The sequence below is a fragment of the Lepidochelys kempii genome, chromosome 1 (assembly GCF_965140285.1).
Source record: "Lepidochelys kempii isolate rLepKem1 chromosome 1, rLepKem1.hap1, whole genome shotgun sequence".
In the NCBI taxonomy this organism is placed as follows: Eukaryota; Metazoa; Chordata; order Testudines; family Cheloniidae; genus Lepidochelys; species Lepidochelys kempii.
In genome coordinates, this window is record NC_136380.1 from 119,559,019 (window position 1) to 119,577,167 (window position 18,149).

General features: G+C 40.1%; 1 protein-coding gene across 3 annotated transcripts in view; it reads left to right on the forward strand.

Moving 5' to 3' along the window:
• Positions 1 to 18,149, forward strand: part of AFF3 (ALF transcription elongation factor 3) — a 469,491-nt gene that overhangs the window by 269,249 nt on the left and 182,093 nt on the right. For all 3 annotated transcript variants that reach the window (XM_073352102.2, XM_073352110.2, XM_073352138.2), the window contains 2 exons: positions 3,992 to 4,078; positions 13,079 to 13,115. In XM_073352102.2, the coding sequence (XP_073208203.1) occupies positions 3,992 to 4,078; positions 13,079 to 13,115 (124 nt within the window). The remainder of the gene's footprint in view (positions 1 to 3,991; positions 4,079 to 13,078; positions 13,116 to 18,149) is intronic.

The following is an 18,149-nucleotide window of genomic DNA, read 5'->3' on the forward strand; positions in this document are numbered from 1 at the left end:
CCTGCTCAGGCAGTCTGACTTGCTGAGAAACTGACCGTGTAGGTAGGGAGCTGTGCAGTCTGGAAAAACCCTGATTAGGAGGGAGAGAGACACACATCTCCACCCAAGAGAGGTGACAGCTGAGGAGCTGGGAGTCTAGAGTGAATGCCTTGTGGACCCCAACGACAGGGACATACAGGTGCAGTGGCCATAAACTGTGACAAAATTCACAAGAGTTTATTTTCTATATTTATTTGACATCGACCGTGCAACATTTGAAATGTTGTAGTACACCTAAATATTTATTCCTGTTTTCAAGATTTATTGCTTGGTGTTCTCCAACAGTATTAAGGAGACTGTGCATATTGCATAAAGTTTTGGTTTTACAAAATTTCCTTTAGCCATTTCTGAGCCATCAGCTTTCAGAATGTGTTACTACTTCGTGGCATAGTGCTTATGATACAGAGGATTGATTTTTCATAACAGTTTTGTACTTATATTTTATTAATTATTTTTAATTTCCCATAATTTGACATTCAAATTTAGACAAAAAATATATCATGTAATCCCAATTTAAAATATCAGTTCAGTAACGGCAAATTTGGAGGCATATGATAAAGATGAGTACCCCAGTAAACATCAGTGCTCCTATGAAGTCTGTTACAATGGGTTACATCAAATTAAAATTATACACCAAAGCACAAAGTGAGTAGTAGAGTAACTAGTAGAAAAAGACCATTAAAACCATTTTTTGTCTAAATGTGGATGAGAAATAATCCTGGAAAAAAATATGAAAGATTTTAACATGTCAGAAAAGGTCATCCTCACTTTTAATCAGCACTCTTATGCTTTCTATGGATAGAGGTTTCATTGCCAGATCTAAGAAGGCAAGGTGGGAGGACAAAGATATCTTGCTGTAACAGATTGGTTTCTGTACACCGAATAGCAGACTTCTTAGAAAATGTTTCTGTCAAGGTGAGACTGAGAATTCAGCAATTATATAACCCAGGGGACCTGGCTCTTAGACAAACGGAAATCTTAAGGGCGGAGAAGCATATCTCTAGAAATGTCGTATATTTAGGGTAAAGTTACCAGCAGTGCTTCCTATCTGCATGCCAGTTCCACAATTACAAGAGCTGAAGTAAAACATTCCTCCCTTAAACAAATAAGGCGCCATAGTTAGATTCTGGCTATATTTTTGAGCTGTCTCCCTCTGAACAGATAAACCCATGGTTTCTTTGGGGTCTGGACTTCATCCACTGGAGGAAACACACATATCTTTCATTCATAAATGAAAATGGGTGTGGTAAGCAAAAAACCCCAACTTTTAAAATGTAAGTAATTTAATTATGAGATGCAACAGCATGAGATAGTGGTCCCAACAGGGCATAGCCTGGAAAAAATTTTAGTGTTTAGGTCACACAGCCATAGGGCTAGAGAACATACTACAAATCTCCATTCTGTAAATATATAATAATAATAAACCATTACTGTAAGAATTTTTTTTTCAAAATGTAATTAATTGATGTTTTGAAAATTATTCTCTGTGTCAGGCACTCATAGCAATAAGAAATAGTTCTTCTGTATAGCAAACTATACAGTGATTGGTTGTCTGTGTTTAAAGGATTTACTGTATAATAAAAATTACTATGTATTGCTGTTGGTGGCACTTATCTGATAAGAGAGTCATAAGATGATCAATCTGCCCGAAAGAACTGAAAAGCAAAGCAATTCTGATAGTGAAACTTCAAACCAGATGATGCTCTGATTAGAGGCACCACAGAGTGTACACAGGTATAATAAATCACTTAAGATTTTTAGCTTCAAATAACACAAAAGAATGCAGTTTTTTATTAGAAAATAAACTGTTTATCAAGAACATTTTGAAGGTGACATTTATAACTCATAAACCATCTTGGAATGGTTAGTCAAATAGATTACTTCATTGGCAGAACACTCAGAGACTTTGTTCTGAGAAAGAATTATTAAGGTAGGCCATGAAATGCCCAATGCTCTATTCCATTGTTGTTGAACAAGAATGCACAAGTTGTTCACACTTCCTTTTTCAAGTGAAAATATTATTTTTTGCCAAAAAGAGCAGCCTTGAACTACCCTTTGAAGGCTAAGTTGCTCAGGCTTAGACTATGAAGGAATTGCTTACCTTGAAGTTGCTCTTAAAATACTGAATGCAGCCAAGAGAAGGTAAACATATCTCCTTGCTAAAACCAAATAACTAATTCGGTAAATGCAGGGAGAGGACAAAAAGCTGAGCGGAGAACTCCTTGTTTAAGGGACTGATAGGGCACTGAACAGCAGGAGACTATGAGCATATTCAATTCCCACTGAAGTAAAATGGTAATTGCAGGTACAGCAGAATCTCAGAGTTACAAACACCAGAGTTACGAACTGACTGGTCAACCACACACCTCATTTTGAACTGGAAGTATGCATTCAGGCAGTAGTAGAGACCCCCCGACCCCCAAAAAACAAAAAAACAAATACAGTACAGTACTGTGTTAAACGTAAACTACTAAAAACAAAATAAAGGCAAAGCAGCATATTTCTTCTGCATCGTAAAGTTTCAAAGTTGTATTAAGTCAATGTTCAGTTGTAAACTTTTGAAAGAACAACCATAACGTTTTGTTCAGAGTTACAAACATTTCAGAGTTACTGATACAGAGTGATCTAGATCACCTGGTAAGTGAGGCACAAGCAGATATAATGTGTTTTAATAGAGCTCTATGTAAATGTGTTCATCTAAGAACAAAGAATGTAGGCTGCACTGACAGGATGGGGGACTCTTCATGAAAAGCAATGACTCTGAAAGACACTTTCAGGGCAGTGGTAGATCATCTGCTAAACATGGGCTCCCAGTGCGATGTCGTGGCCAAAAGGACCAATACTATCCTTAGATGCATAAACAGAGGAATCTCAAGTAGGAGTAGAGAGGTTATTTTACCTCTGTGTTTGGCACTTCTATGACCACTGCTGGAATACAGTGCCCAGTTCTGGTGCAACAATTCAAGAAAGACATTGATACACAGGAGAGGTTCAGAGAAGATCCATGAGAATGATTAAAGGATTAGAAAATATGCCTTATAGTGTTAGATTGAGCTTCTTGAGTCTATTTAGCTTAACAAAGAGAAAGTAAAGGCATGACTTCAATACAGTCAACAAGTGCCTACAAGGGAAACAAATATTATATATTCAGTCTAGCGCAAAAAGGTATAATATGATCCAATGGCTGGAAGTTGAAGCTAGACAAATTCAGACTAGAAATAAGACATAAAATTTTTAACAGTGAGGGTAGTTCACCATTGGAACAATTTACCAAGGGTCATGGTGGATTCTCCATCACTGGCAATTTTTAAATCAAAATTGAATATTATTTCTAAAAGATATACTGTAGGAATTATTTTGGGGAAGTTTTATGGCCTGTGTTATGCAGGAGGTCAGACTAGATGATCACAATGGTCTCTTCTGGCCTTGGAATCTATTAATCTATTACCAAGTTCAGCTTCCAGCCTTTATTATCCAAACCCTGATAGTAGGATCCATGTTATGATTAGTCCATATTCCATACTTAATTACTTGGTCATGAACTGAAATTTCTGTTCCTTTTATTACATGTAAGGAACTAATCCATTTTGTGTTTCTCTTATTCTCACCAACTTGTATGTGTTCTCGGCCATTCACATAATACATTGCATGACTGAAGCTTGGGGTGCAGTTAGTCAGAAAATCAAACTTCTTGCACTCAAAAAACATTAACCATTAAAAAAAAATCACTCATTTTAAAAAATGCTCCCAACAATCTGTGATAAATAATGTAACTCGTTTATTGACTAGATTATATATAAACTAAATGTATCCTAGAAATTATGAAAATATATCTGCAGAAAGTTCCATATATATGCCACTATCCAGAAATCTACTACTAGTATGTCATCATCATTGCCTCATATTATATTGTCTTTTTAAATATAGTTTATTGTACAATATTATTTTCCAGGAGATGACCCATTCCTGGCCTCCACCACTCTCAGCTATTCACACACCTGGAAAAGTGGAACAGAGCAAGTTTCCATTTCCAAACAAGGTAAGAAACTCTGTATAGTCTAGAAACTCATCTCCCACAGCCTCCACTCTGATCCCCAAATAACTCTGTGCTGCCATTAACTAGACTGCTAGGTGCATGTGCGGAAGATAGAGAGAATACATGGGTGAGTGTTACAAAGGTTTTTGACGTGTGTCTGGGAGAGCCACGTTACTCACAAGTGGTGAAGTCACTAGTGGTTTATGTAAGTTATCCCAGACCAATAAAACTTTTAGATCACACCATCCTGTACTGTTTAAATGCCACAAGTATATGCCAGAACTATTTTAGTTCTGAGTTAAAGCTTTTAAAGGTTTATTGGTGCTAAGTATTGTTTGTAACATTCTGCTGGTGAAACCAATTATAACAGATATGGCAGTTTCTTGCAATATCTTTGAAATCCTATTGAATTAAATTTAAGTATCTTTGGGGTTCTTTGTACTTAATGCAAAGTGTATGGGTTATTGTGGGCCAGGATTGTGTGTAACTTCTGTAGGAGGGAAATGTGATGGAAGGCCTGGGTGATCAAATGATTATGTTGAACAATGTGCCAGACAAGAATGGACTTTTGGGACAATACATGTGAAGTGGATTTCCTGTGAAATATTCAAGAAAATCACCTTTTCAAGCTAAGCCCTGAGGAGTGGACCTTTGTCTGCTTGTCACCTATTACATGAAGCCAAGATCACAGGCCCAAGCTGTAGAAAGTAAAGACTGCATTATTCATGTTGGTTCTGGTTCTGAATCTGAGATAGTTATGAACTCATAACCACAGGAAAAGCCCAGCTGTGGGTTTTGGAGGACATAAAACTACCAGAGACCAAGGTTGGAATTGGGATGACCTCTGGTAAGCTTTTTAGCATGTGTGTAGGTTCTTTTATTGTTTTAATGTTTTCTCTCTGATGCTTTCACTTTAAGAATAAATACGTGTAGTAACTTGTGACTGCTGGCAATTACAGCTGTTCAGAGCCTTCAGAGGGAAAGCAAACCACAGACACCAGCCTATTTACACACTCTGGCTTGCTGGAGATATCACAGTGTAGGCAGGGAACTGAGCAGACTCAAAAAATCCCAATCAGGGGATGTGGGTCTCTGCCCAGGAGAGGTTATACCTGAGGAGCCGGGAGCCTAAAAAGGGTGTGTGATGGGGTTTGACTCACAACACTAGCACCTCCTGCTGGCTGTCCCAGGGATTAGCTGTTAGCCAGGGTGCCTTCTTCTGGTGATGTCTTGCTGCCGTCACTTCTGCTCCAGGACCCACATCACTCTAAGGACCGCAGCATTCTCTTCAGGACACACCCCTCTGGTCGTGCCACACTCTGTGCTCCCCATTACTGGGGACCTGCAGTCCACTGTCCAGCCACTTCCCTCAGTGGTGACTGCAACCCATTGTCTGGCCAGTTCCTCAGTGGTGAAGGGCCCCGGGGCAACCCGTTACTCTGGGACCCTGTAGATGGTTGCGACAATATATATTGTGACAAAGTTCCTGCTCTACCTTGGTGGGTCTTGCATTTACTGGCGGATTTGCTCGCCTTGGAGCTTCATGGCAGCCCTCAGTTTGGCTGTTTTTCTGAACCCACAGTCCAGATCGATGACTCCTGTGTCTGACCAGGAGTTGGGAGGATTCGGGGGGAACCCGGGCCCGCCCTCTACTCCGGGTTCCAGCCCAGGGCCCTGTGGAATGCAACTGTCGAGAGTGCCGCCTGGAACAGCTGTGTGACAGCTACAACTCCCTGGGCTACTTCCCCATGGCCTCCTCCCAACACCTTCTTTATCCTCACCATAGGACCTTCCTCCTGGTGTCTGATAATGCTTGTACACCTCAGTCCTCCAACAGTCCGCGTTCTCACTCTCAGCTTCTAGTGCCTCTTGCTCCCAGCTCCTCACACGCACACCACAAACTGAAGTGAGCTCCTTTTTAAAACCCAGGTGCCCTGATTAGCCTGCCTTAATTGATTCTAGCAGCTTCTTGATTGGCTGCAGGTGTTCTAATCAGCCTGTCTTAATTGTCTCCAGAAGGTTCCTGATTGTTCTGGAACCTTCCCTGTTACCTTACTCAGGGAAAAGGGACCTACTTAGTCTGGGGCTAATATATCTGCCTTCTATTACTCTCCTATAGCCATCTGGCCCAACCCTGTCACAATATATATATATTTAATAATCATATTTAAAATCTAGTTATTTAACTTTAATTTCTAGAATGATTCCAAATCCAGCCTGGCTGCGATTTTGATAACCCCTGAAACTTTAATAGCCTAATTAAGAAATTGCAAGTCTCAAGTTGTCAAATCACTAATTAGTTAAGACATAGGTTAAAAGTAGTTCAGTATGTGTTAGAATTAATTATGCTGATATTCTATTTTTATGGAAAGAATGAGCAAAAATACTTTGTAGCCTTTCAAGAAGGCAGGAGTCCTCCAAGTCCACAACTATGCTGGGGATCCCTCTACGTTTTCCCTTCCCCAACTCACAAATACCCTTGGCCACAGTGACATTCCCTGTGCTGAAGAGGGTTGGTATGTTACTTCTTCCTCTGGAGTCCGTCAATACTGTGCCTTGAGTTGGCTGGAAGAGTCACTAAAAATGAGCTGTGCTGGTCTCACACGATTCCCACAGAGAATGAATAAACTACCTTCAGCATCCCAGTCCCTGTATATTTGCCTGGAAGTAAGCAACAAAGATTATATCCTGAATTTAGATCCCTCACTTGCCCTTGTGTTACTTTTAGATTGCCAGGCACTTGTGTGTGAGTAATCCATAGTGATCTGGTATGGTTATAAATGTTTTATCAACATGAATTTGGGATAGTCACACTGCTCAAGAATGGGGAAGCCTCTAGTGAATCATGAAGGTTATCCCAAATGAATGCTAATAAAACCTTTATACTACACAAGACCATTGTCTGATCATGCGTATGTCACATATGTTAGAGTTATAAAAATAACTAGTTTAGAAACTTTAAAAAAAGTATTTAAACCACTCTATTTCTGAGCCTGCAAAACAGATGCCTTAGTTAGAACGTAACTATGGAGGCTCAGAGTCCGCCATAGAAATGCCTTAAAATGATTTAAAGTATCTTTTCTATACCTAAAAATGTCATGAGTTAAAGTTCAATATCTTGGGCCCTTTCCAGGAATCAGGTCAGTATTGGGTCTCACTGGGCATCTCCCGTTCCCAATGCACCGTATAAAGCTCCCATTTCTATCCAGGCAGAGTTGTGAGATAATGGACTTCACAGTTGTGACTTTTTATATATAGAAAACTTGTCACTGGTCCAGGACAAAATAACCTTGCCCATCCTAGGCCTGGGGCAGGTATAACTTTTTGTGGGTGAAATTCCACTATGGTGGGAGAAGGAAGAAACATTTCTTGACAGGTTGATTTTAAAATAAATGGTGGCTCTTTGAAGTTGCTCATGTGTTTCGAATGTTAGAATAAGTCCCAGGGAAATGCATTAGGAGGCAGAGGGTAAATGAGAAGGTCAGAGGTGAATGATAACATCAGTATTCACATGGCTCTGCAATATAACATATGACTCAACAATTTATGTCTTTATACATGAGGAAGAGCTATTTCACCTACATACACACATACTGTGCATGCACACACACACACACACACACACACGAGGTGGTGGTAGCAATGTGATAAATTGCAGAGCCATGTGTATATTATTTTTGCATCTCTAACCACCTCCCCTGCTGCAGGCCTCTAATTCATCTCCCATAGGACTTATTTTAATGTTCCAAACCTCTGATCAGCTTCAAATAAATGCCATTTTTAAAAAAAGCATCGTGTCACATAAATATTGCCTTTTTTTCCTTTTGCAATTGGACTTTGCAATTTGTTTTAATCCCTGATTGTTAAAAATTACAACATTATTATCCACTGAAAAGCTATTTCCCTGTAGGAAAATCTTAAAGGTTTCTTGGCTATATGATTATAATTTTCTTTCCCTCTGAGGCCTGTACAGTGGGCTCATGGTAACTAAAGAAGGTTGGTGTCACAGTTCAGGGCAATCACACCTGTATTTCCCCCTTGTGGTCCACCAGAGGCACCCTTTGATGGGGCATTTGCCCCACACCGTCCTGTAAGGTGTTAATAGAGTCCTAGGGAGGCTGTGCAGAAAGCAGTCAATAGGAGAGGGGCTGCAAGGAACAGCCAGTCAGGGCCTGGCAGGCCCATATAAGAAGGGCTGCAGGGCAGAGCAGCTTCAGTAACTGCCTGGAGCTGGAGGAGGGAAAGTTAGGTTCCTAGCAGGAGGAAAGAGTGCCAGCACCCTGGGCAGAGCAGTGCTGCCAGCAGCGACTGGGGAAGCTAGAGAGAGCTCCTGGCTAGCTGCTAAGACTGGCAGGCTGAAGCTCTGACGTAAGGGCAAAGAAGGTGCTGGGGGCCATGGGGAAATGGTCCAAGGAAATGAACTGAGGATTCGGCGGGAAGGCAGTAAGTATATATATATACTGTAATTAAGTATATACAGCAAAAAAATTAAACCTACATTAATGTTAAAGATCCATAAGGATAGGAAATTCAGTGTCAAATTTGAAATATGCAGACTGTACTGGACATCCTCCATTAAAGGACATCCTCCATCCTCCTTAAAGAAAGCAGACCAGAAACATCCCTTTACCTAGTATGGGGTATAAAGGTCCATTTTATCCTTTATTTTGAATTTTCATTCTCTGTGGGATTAATCTATACTCCTAAATTTACTAGAAAGGGGCAGTGTGAGTCCCTTTATTTCTCATTTTTCAAATCTTAAAATCTTAAAGATAATTGTATCAATGCATATATATGACACAGTACATATATATGCTTTTCCCTCTACTATCTCTGTGAGACTTTGTTAGGTACAATTGATCACACATTATTGTATTGCAATTTTATTACAAACATTTTAATAAAGTTTAAGTGAATAATTAAATCTGATAAATAAGAGCATGCTTGTTGCTTGTGAGAAAGAGCTTTCATGTTCATGTAGTCTCTACTCTGTTGTGTGAAAAGAGGATGCAGTAAATTCTGGTGATTGCATGGCTCTTTTCCTTCATTTTTACAGTGATTTCGTATGTCTCAAAAAGCAGAGCAGGTACTCCATTTCCATGTAGCTATGTATGATTGTATGAGGTCACCAATCATTGTGGTGTCTGGGCAGCACTTTCTCCACTTTCAGAAAACCATTCCATTTTCACAAGTGTTTTGCATGGACATTCTTAACAGAAGCTTTAAATGTTCGTGTCATCTCATCTTTATGGTGGTCAGTTAATTATTCTTTTATTCTTGTTAATTTTAAAAAGCTAGAATGGGTGAATTAGAAAAGAACTGCAGATGTGAATGACTCACCTTTACCAAATATAATTGCTTTTAAGATTTGAAAAAAAATGATGCCTAGAAAGGTAGATAGTTTGATTGTATGCTAGAGTAGCATTTAAATTCAACTGTACCTGTCATCACATCACTACACAAACTGCTCCTGCTTTTTTTTTAGATTATACTCAAAAAGACAAAAGGATGCAGGCTTTTGTATCTCTTCATCAGAAGGGATCATAGGTGGGGCAATTCCCCCAAAGTAAATAGTTTAAAGTGTGAAAAAGTGTTGCCATACTGTGAGATGTAGCATAGATTGTAGCTTATATATATGGCTCTATAAACCTCTTAGAACAGGACAAAAATTAAGCATCTGCCCAGCCTGGTCCAGGTGAAAAGAGGGCTTTTACTGCAAAGACATAGGCATAAATAATAAATTGTTCCCTTCTCTTCTGGTCACCTGGGGGGATGGGTCAGCATCCTGAATGGTATGGAGCTGCCTCCATGTGGCAGGTAAGTCTCTGGCTCTCTAGTCTCCCTTAAAGGGGCAACACACCCTCTCTGACAAGTTTCAGAGCAGCAGCCATGTTAGTCTGTATTCGCAAAAAGAAAAGGAGTACTTGTGGCTCAAATAAATTTGTTAGTCTCTAAGGTGCCACAAGTACTCCTTTCCTCTCTGACAAGCCAGTCAAAGATCCCCACCACTTAATGTGTGGTGAGGTCATTTCCGGCATGTAGAATGGCAGTGAATAACAGATGCGTATTGTAGACATGCAAATTCCAAATCAAAGCCATGCAGTCTGGAGATCCCTGACTCCACAGGCAACTTACAAAGATAGAGTGGATTTAAGATCTGACCCTTCAAGATTCTGAATGCCCCCAATTCAATGACCCTGGCTTAATTGCAAATTGAAGTTGCTGAGAAGTGCTATGTGATTAAGCCTTTATCAGTCTGATGGTGCTCTGTCAAGGTTCCTCCCCCACTCTGAACTCTAGGGTACAGATGTGGGGACCTGCATGAAAAACCTCCTAAGCTTATCTTTACCAGCTTAGGTCAAAACTTCCCCAAGGTACAAAATATTACACCCGTTATCCTTGGACTGGCCGCTACCACCACCAAACTAATACTGGTTACTGGGGAAGAGCTGTTTGGACGCGTCCTTCCCCCCAAAATACTTCCCAAAACCTTGCACCCCACTTCCTGGACAAGGTTTGGTAAAAAGCCTCACCAATTTGCCTAGGTGACTACAGACCCAGACCCTTGGATCTTAAGAACAATGAACAATCCTCCCAACACTTGCACCCCCCCTTTCCTGGGAAATGTTGGATAAAAAGCCTCACCAATTTGCATAGGTGACCACAGACCCAAACCCTTGGATCTGAGAACAATGAAAAAGCATTCAGTGTTTTACAAGAAGACTTTTAATAAAAAATAGAAGTAAATAGAAATAAAGAAATCCCCCCTGTAAAATCAGGATGGTAGATATCTTACAGGGTAATTAGATTCAAAAACATAGAGAACCCCTCTAGGCAAAACCTTAAGTTACAAAAAAGATACACAGACAGAAATAGTTATTCTATTCAGCACAATTCTTTTCTCAGCCATTTAAGGAAATCATAATCTAACACATACCTAGCTAGATTACTTACTAAAAGTTCTAAGACTCCATTCCTGTTCTGTCCCTGGCCAAGACGACTACAGACAGACCCAGACCCTTTGTTTCTCTCCCTCCTCCCAGCTTTTGAAAGTATCTTGTCTCCTCATTGGTCATTTTGGTCAGGTGCCAGCGAGGTTACCTTTAGCTTCTTAACCCTTTACAGGTGAGAGGAGCTTTCCCCTGGCCAGGAGGGATTTCAAAGGGGTTTACCCTTCCCTTTATATTTATGACATGCTCCCATTCAGCTCAATGGAAAAACTCTCATTGATTTGAATGAAGCATGATCAGGTCCTTAGTGGATTTAAGATTGCCATCAAAAAAAATCCTATCCAAATCTACAGTAGCTGGGGAGAAGGAAAGAAGAGATCCATGGTGGCAAGGGATACGGAAAGAGCTAGGTTTATTTGGGTTACTTTAACTGAATTTCTGTATTTTTCATTCTGTTTCAGTAACTTTAAATTTAAATGTCCAGGCTTCTTCATGTTTTTGCTTTTTAGGAAAACTATAAACTTCTCAAATGCTTTTTTTCTTAAATAATTAATAAAGGTTTACAGACATAACTGCAGCTTAAAGACATATTTAGCCAGGAAATAAAAAATAGTTTTCTATTGCCTTAAGCCCGTCCGTTGGCTCAATACTGCCCTTAGGACCAAGGTTTTAGCTGAAAATCTTTCTGCCTTGAAAATAATGTATTTATTGGTATGTACGCCTATTCTGTCAATGTTGCTGTCTTTATTGTCATAATTGCAGCTGCACAATAAATGGTATAGTATTATAAAGTTTATTTATTCCGTACATAATTGGAGATATGTATAGAATGCCCTCCCTGAACTAGTTCATAATCCATTTCTCTTGTGGCTTAGCCACCCAGTGATGGCTAGCCTGAGTGACAGAGATACTTGACTTTTATTATTTTAAAAAACCAAGGGTGGAAAAACTTGAAATGATTTTGAACCATGAAGTTGACTAAATGTTTGTTAAAAAGCCTTGCTGATGCAGTCCAAGGTGCTCAAAGTATTTTTGGAGAAATTGCTAAACTGAAAATTTCATGATATAAGTGCTTTACCATGTTTATGGTAACTGAGATTCCATCTTTAGCTATTGTAGGAGGCATCTAAAGAACAAGAGTCCATAAATAATACATCTACAGTACCAATATAATGTTAGTATGTATGGTACATTACAATCTTTTTCATATATCAAGTCTAAAAACAGCCCATAATTGCAATGAATTATTTAAAACAAAACCAATTTGAACAAACCTATGTGGAAGACTTAATGCGAGGCAGACTATCAGTGTTTTTTCAAAAATGTTCTAAATGTTTCACTAGAAATGTTTTAGGTGCTTTTGTGAAGTTCAGTTACAAAACCACTTCTGATACATATGTATCTGCTGGGCCACTGAAGACTAGCTTGAGAATACGGAGATACTGTACCAAGGTTATGTTTGAAAACTAGGTGTTGATTTAGTTTGGTTTTTATTTTAACCTAATATTTCAGTATGTCTAGCAGCTAGTAGAACTAGGCTCAGGAGTAGGGTCAAAACTTCCATTCTCTAATGCTGTGAGGATCAATTTCCTGATCCATTATGGACGCAACACTTGGGATCCTCGAGGTGAGGAGAGAAGATTAGCTGTGCTGCTCCCAGAACAATCTGATGGCCTATGAAATGATATTGGCAAGAACTTCAGAAATAATCATTTGTCTGCCTGTCTGTCTTCTCACCTAGCCTGGTAGAAAGTAATAGCCCCTTGAGTTCTGGTGGAGTAATAAGTGAATAATAAGCTGGAGATTGATAGTGACAATAGAAAAAAATATACTATTAAAGGGTCATGGTTGAGAGATAAGTATAAAAAGCCTAGAGTAAATGCATTTTCAAGGAAATATTTGATTTTCTTCTTATAGTTGGAAATGATGTTCTGCGATTAGACTGAATGAATGATTAACAAAGCTGTATAGTAGTATTAAGGTAACTTACAATTTTGTCTCTAAAAATTACCCAAAAAAATAATACATGGTATGCTTTTCTTTATTATTTTAGGAGTCGCAGCAGGTGTCTACAGGACACAGCAATCCAAGTAAGAATTACCTCACTTTACAGCTGGATTTGGTGGAGACGCTGACTGGGAATGTGAGAAACAAGTGAACAATAGGACAGTTGAGAAAAAAAAATAGTGGAAACATGAAGCCTCTTGGTCCAGTACAGGATCTCAGCTGGCAGGCTACGGTTTTGTTCAAGTGCAGAACCTTGGGCATCACAATCACTAACGGCCTATAGCGGGGAAGGGAAGGGAACAATCCCTTTAGATTGGCAATGGAAGGAACAATTTGCTCCATCATACCTAGTTCTGCTGTATGTGAGACAGATTTTACAGGAAAAAATAATTGCGCTTCTAAAATGATAGGAAGTGGGTGGAAACTTTGTATCCACATACAAATGTGCACACAACCCCAACCTCCAAACTGCCTAAAATTTCAGAGAGTTTGCTTTATTACTTTTTTTATTTATTTATATGCACTGTCACTGTATATGGTGCTATATAATACATGAAGTATGCCAAAACAATAACAAATGCTGCCTCGAAGAGCCTATAGTTTTTGGCTGCCTTTGGTGTATAATTTTGGCAAGGATGGTGAGTATGGAACTTGCTTTGCTCACATCCTTGCCTGTCCTCTTACTAAAGTGTACTGGCCATGTTACAAAGCAGTTTTACTTTAATTACATTTAGTTATGGGTAAAACACTTTAGTGGCTGTGTGGAAAGAAAAGATTGAATTGTTCTATGAAACGAAGTATTAATCCTCTCTTCTGACACCCATGACTGGTATTAATGTTCTCCAGCATATTCAAAATACATGACCCTATCCTGTTCATGACATCAAAGCATCCCAAACAAGAGCTCAGTTTTGTTAGCTTCATGACCTGTGAGCTAAAACAGAGCACTATGCAAATTACAAAGCTGGGTTTGAAGATGACAAATGCTCTGAGCCAGTAGACTTGGCTTTGAAACTGACTGGTCACCCACTGGGTGCAGGAAGCAGACACCCAGAGGGAGAAGGCTAGGAGACTTCAGGCTATTCATACGGTACCTTTGCTAAGGAAGGGGCAGCACTGTGGAAGACGATGTTGTGAACAAGGAGGGGGTGGTGCCACTTAATTGCCAGCATAAGTTTGATATTGCTGTGAGCACCAGCACTAAGGAAGTAATAAAAAGGCAAACGGGATGAGGTTCTCTAAAAAAAATAATGAATGCAGTCATGAGAGAAGGAAGCACTAAAGAGCCATAATAGATAAGGCTGTGCAAACACTTGAGGAAGTCTGAGCATAATAAACACTAGAGCAGAGCTTGAGTGGTTTGTGATGACATCAGAATGCCTAGCATTGGTCGTCGTTTTCCTATGGTTTATTGAAACTGCAAGCTTGTTTGGAGGTTTTGGGAAATTGTAACAAATGGCTCCCTGCGAGGGAGGTGTCAACATGGCCCCTATCCTGCTTTACCTGGTTGGAAGTCTTTAGTGTCTCAGTAAGCTGATAGCCTCAATATCAGCAGGTCTATTTTGGGAGTGGTCTGTGTGAAGTTTGTCATGAAGGATATTTTGACTCCAGCTGTTAAATGGCACCATTTTGGGGAGAGGCTACTGCACCTTCCTGAGTTTCATACTAGAGGTCTGCTCATAGTGCATGCCCTAGCCCCAGAGGGAGCTTGAGAGTGGAATGTGATGAGTTCTGTGCTGCTCTCAGCTTCCGCCCTTGGGGCAGGGAGTTTGTTTATAAACAGAGGCAGGGTGATTAAGATAACAAACGGCTTGTCATTAAATTAAATTAAGGATCATTAGACGATCCTGAAAGCATTGCAAGGCACTCCAGTTAAAAAATAGGAAACAAAGGGTAGGAATAAAAGATCAGTTTTCAGAATGAAGAGAGGTAAGTAGTGGTGTCCCTCAGGGGTCTGTACTGGGACCAGTGCTGTTCAACATATTCATAAATGATCTGAAAAAAAGGGGTAAACAGTGAGGTGTCAAAATTTGCAGATGATACAAAATTACTCAAGCTACTTAAGTCCAAAGCTGACTGCAAAGAGTTGCAAAGGGATCTCACAAAACTGGATAACTGGACAACAAAATGGCAGATGAAATTCCATGTTGATAAATGCAAAGTAATGCACATAGCAAAATATACTCCCAGCTGTACATATGAAATGATGGGGTCTAAATTAGCTGTTACCCGTAAAGAAAAAGATCTTGGAGTCACTGTGGATAGTTCTCTGAAAACATCCGCTCAATGTGTAGTGGCAGTCAAAAAAGCTAATGGAATGTTGGGAATCATTAGGAAAGGGATAGATAACAAAACAGAAAATATCATATTGCCTCTATATAAATCCATGGTACGCCCACATCTTGAATACTGCGTGCATATGTGGTCACCCCATCTCAAAAAAGATATATTGGATTTGGAAATGGTACAAAGAAGGGCAACAAAAATTATTAGGGGTATGGAATGGCTGCCATATGAGGAGAGATTAATAAGACTGGGACTTTTCAGCTTGGAAAAGAGGTGAGTAAGTGGGAATATGATGGAGATCTATAAAATCATGAATGGTGTCGAAAAATTGAATAAAGAAATGTTGTTTACTCCTTCACATAACACAATAACTTTAGGGGTCACCCAATAAAATTAATAGGCAGCAGGTTTAAAAGAAACAAAAGGAAATGTTTCTTCACAATCAACCCTTGGAACTCTTTGCCAGGGGATGTTGTGAAGACCAAAACTGTAAGCTGGTTCAAAAAAGAACTAGATAAGTACATGGAGGACAGGTCCATCAATAGCTATTAGCCAGGATGGTGTCTCTGGCCTCTCTTTGCCAGAAGCTGGGAATGAGCAACAGGATGAATCACTCAATGATTGCCTGTTCTGTTCATTCCCCCGAAGCACCTGGCGTTGGCCAGTGTTGGAAGACAGGATTCTGGGCTAGATGGACCTTTGGTCTGACCTAGTATGGCCATTCTGATGTTCTTATATAAATCCCAGATGTATCTACCCCCCACTGTAGCCCACTAGACTCCACTGCCCTCCCAGAGCTTAGATAGAATCCAGGAGTCCTGATGGGGTCTCTCTCTCCGCAGAGTTAGTAACAAAGTAAGAATATACATTAAGATTTTAAGCCTAACCAGTGTCCCTTAGGTGACTTGCCACAAGATGTCAGAACATGTTAGTATTAGAGCTGAGTGGGTCTAATATTTATTTAATTTTCTTTCTTTTATATAGGAATTAGATACAGTGCTCCTGTCAGCTAATTGCTGTTATCTGCCAAAAGACTAGAGTTTTCAGGCGCCTAAGAAGCCCCTGGAATCACGGTTAAAGTTGCCCCTCTCCCCAAAATCTGTAATGGCGCCCCTGCCACCTTTCCCACAAAAACTAATAATTTTGCACTTCTGTAGTGTCTTCCATACAAGGATCTCAAAGCACTTTACAAACATTAATAAGTTTCATTACTGCGCTGACTGGTGTCTATGTGTGTTGTTTTCCTGCTCCTTGCTTCCTGCTCCATCTTCCTGTTTGTTTCCTGGTTCCTGCTCCCTGAACTCAATATTCCAGTTCCTGTTCTTCTGGGAGTAGTGGTGGGGGTGTGTGCAGTTACTCGGCGCCTGCTGCTACATATCTGTCATTGGGGACTGTTATGTTTTGTTCAGACTGTTGCTGACTTAACTGTCTCATAGTTATTACATGTTTTGATTGACCATCTATCTGTGCCTCTTGCTTCATTTTCCTTGTGTTTTGGGGATTGTATTCTGGGACGCATCAGAACATAAAATTATGCTTCTATTCTGCTACTCATGCCACCTGCACATTCTTCAGCTGTTGACTGGCGATACTTTATTCAGAATTTCTGGAACTATGTGCAGATCCTGCAGCTCTCTGATGCTACTAGATTACCCTTGCTGCAGAACTGCTTAGGTTGTGATGGCATTGATATTTATGATGGACTCAAAGAGCCCAAGCCTTCCTTTGATGTGTCTGTCCAGCTTCTCAACAAATATGTTGTGAATGGAGCTTCTGTTCTGTTAAAAAGGAAAATGTGTTTTTTTTTAAACTCGCCAGCAGCCCAACAAAACAATATGTGAGTTTGCATGTCATTTGTGGCAGTTGGCTCTTGACTGTGAATTCAGGGAAGTTATGATGATCAAGCTCAGAGACATTTTTGTGATTGGCATAGCCAGTGACTGTCTGAGCAAATGGTCACTGGCTGAAGATGTTAGAACTCTAACATTTAAAGCCACAGTAACTAAGAGTGAGGCAGCTGAGAGGGTTTGGGCTGGAATGTCTCAGATTGCTGCTACCTTTGTGTCTACACTTAAATCCCCATTAGCTGGTTCTCCTGCTTCCATTGCCCAGGGTCATACAACGCTACCTACTCCTGCTCCATGGCCTCAGCAGCAAAAGTTGCCAGCTCCTCACTGTTTCTGCTGTGGTAATACAGGTCACTTGGCCAATTTCCCTGCCTGCCCAGCCAGAATTGCTGTGTGCCAGACTCATGAGAAGGAAGGATGCTTTGAGTTAGTCTGCCACTGTACACTGGTTCATGAAGACGGGAAGCCTTCAGTGCATACTGTAAATGTAGACCCACACAAAATCATTTTTACCAGGGACCAGATGTTTCCTTTAGTACAATCTCCTCAAGTGGCAAGGCGCTGGAGCTGGAATCCCGTATTGTAATGGTACACTGCTGAAGTGCTTGGTGGATAGGGGTTCTGAAATTAACGTTCTCCCCTCTGGGTTAGTTCATAATTTGGATATTTGCCTGACTACAGTGGTAATAAAAGCTTGGAATTTGTATGATTTGCAGACAATGGGTGAAGCTCTATGCTCTGTGCTCTACAGAGGCGTAGCCTTGACTGCAAAGTTTAACATTTTTAAAGGTGCTGCTACTGCAAATCCTTTTCCATTATAATCATATGATGTGTGCTTGCACCTTGGTATTATGCATGTACTTACACAGGACACCTGAGGAGTAGTTATGTCAGCTAGAATAGAATAGCTAGAGTAGAAGGGGATATCCAACATATCATTCAGAGACACCATGATTTGTTTAACAGTGACAGTATTCTGTGCGT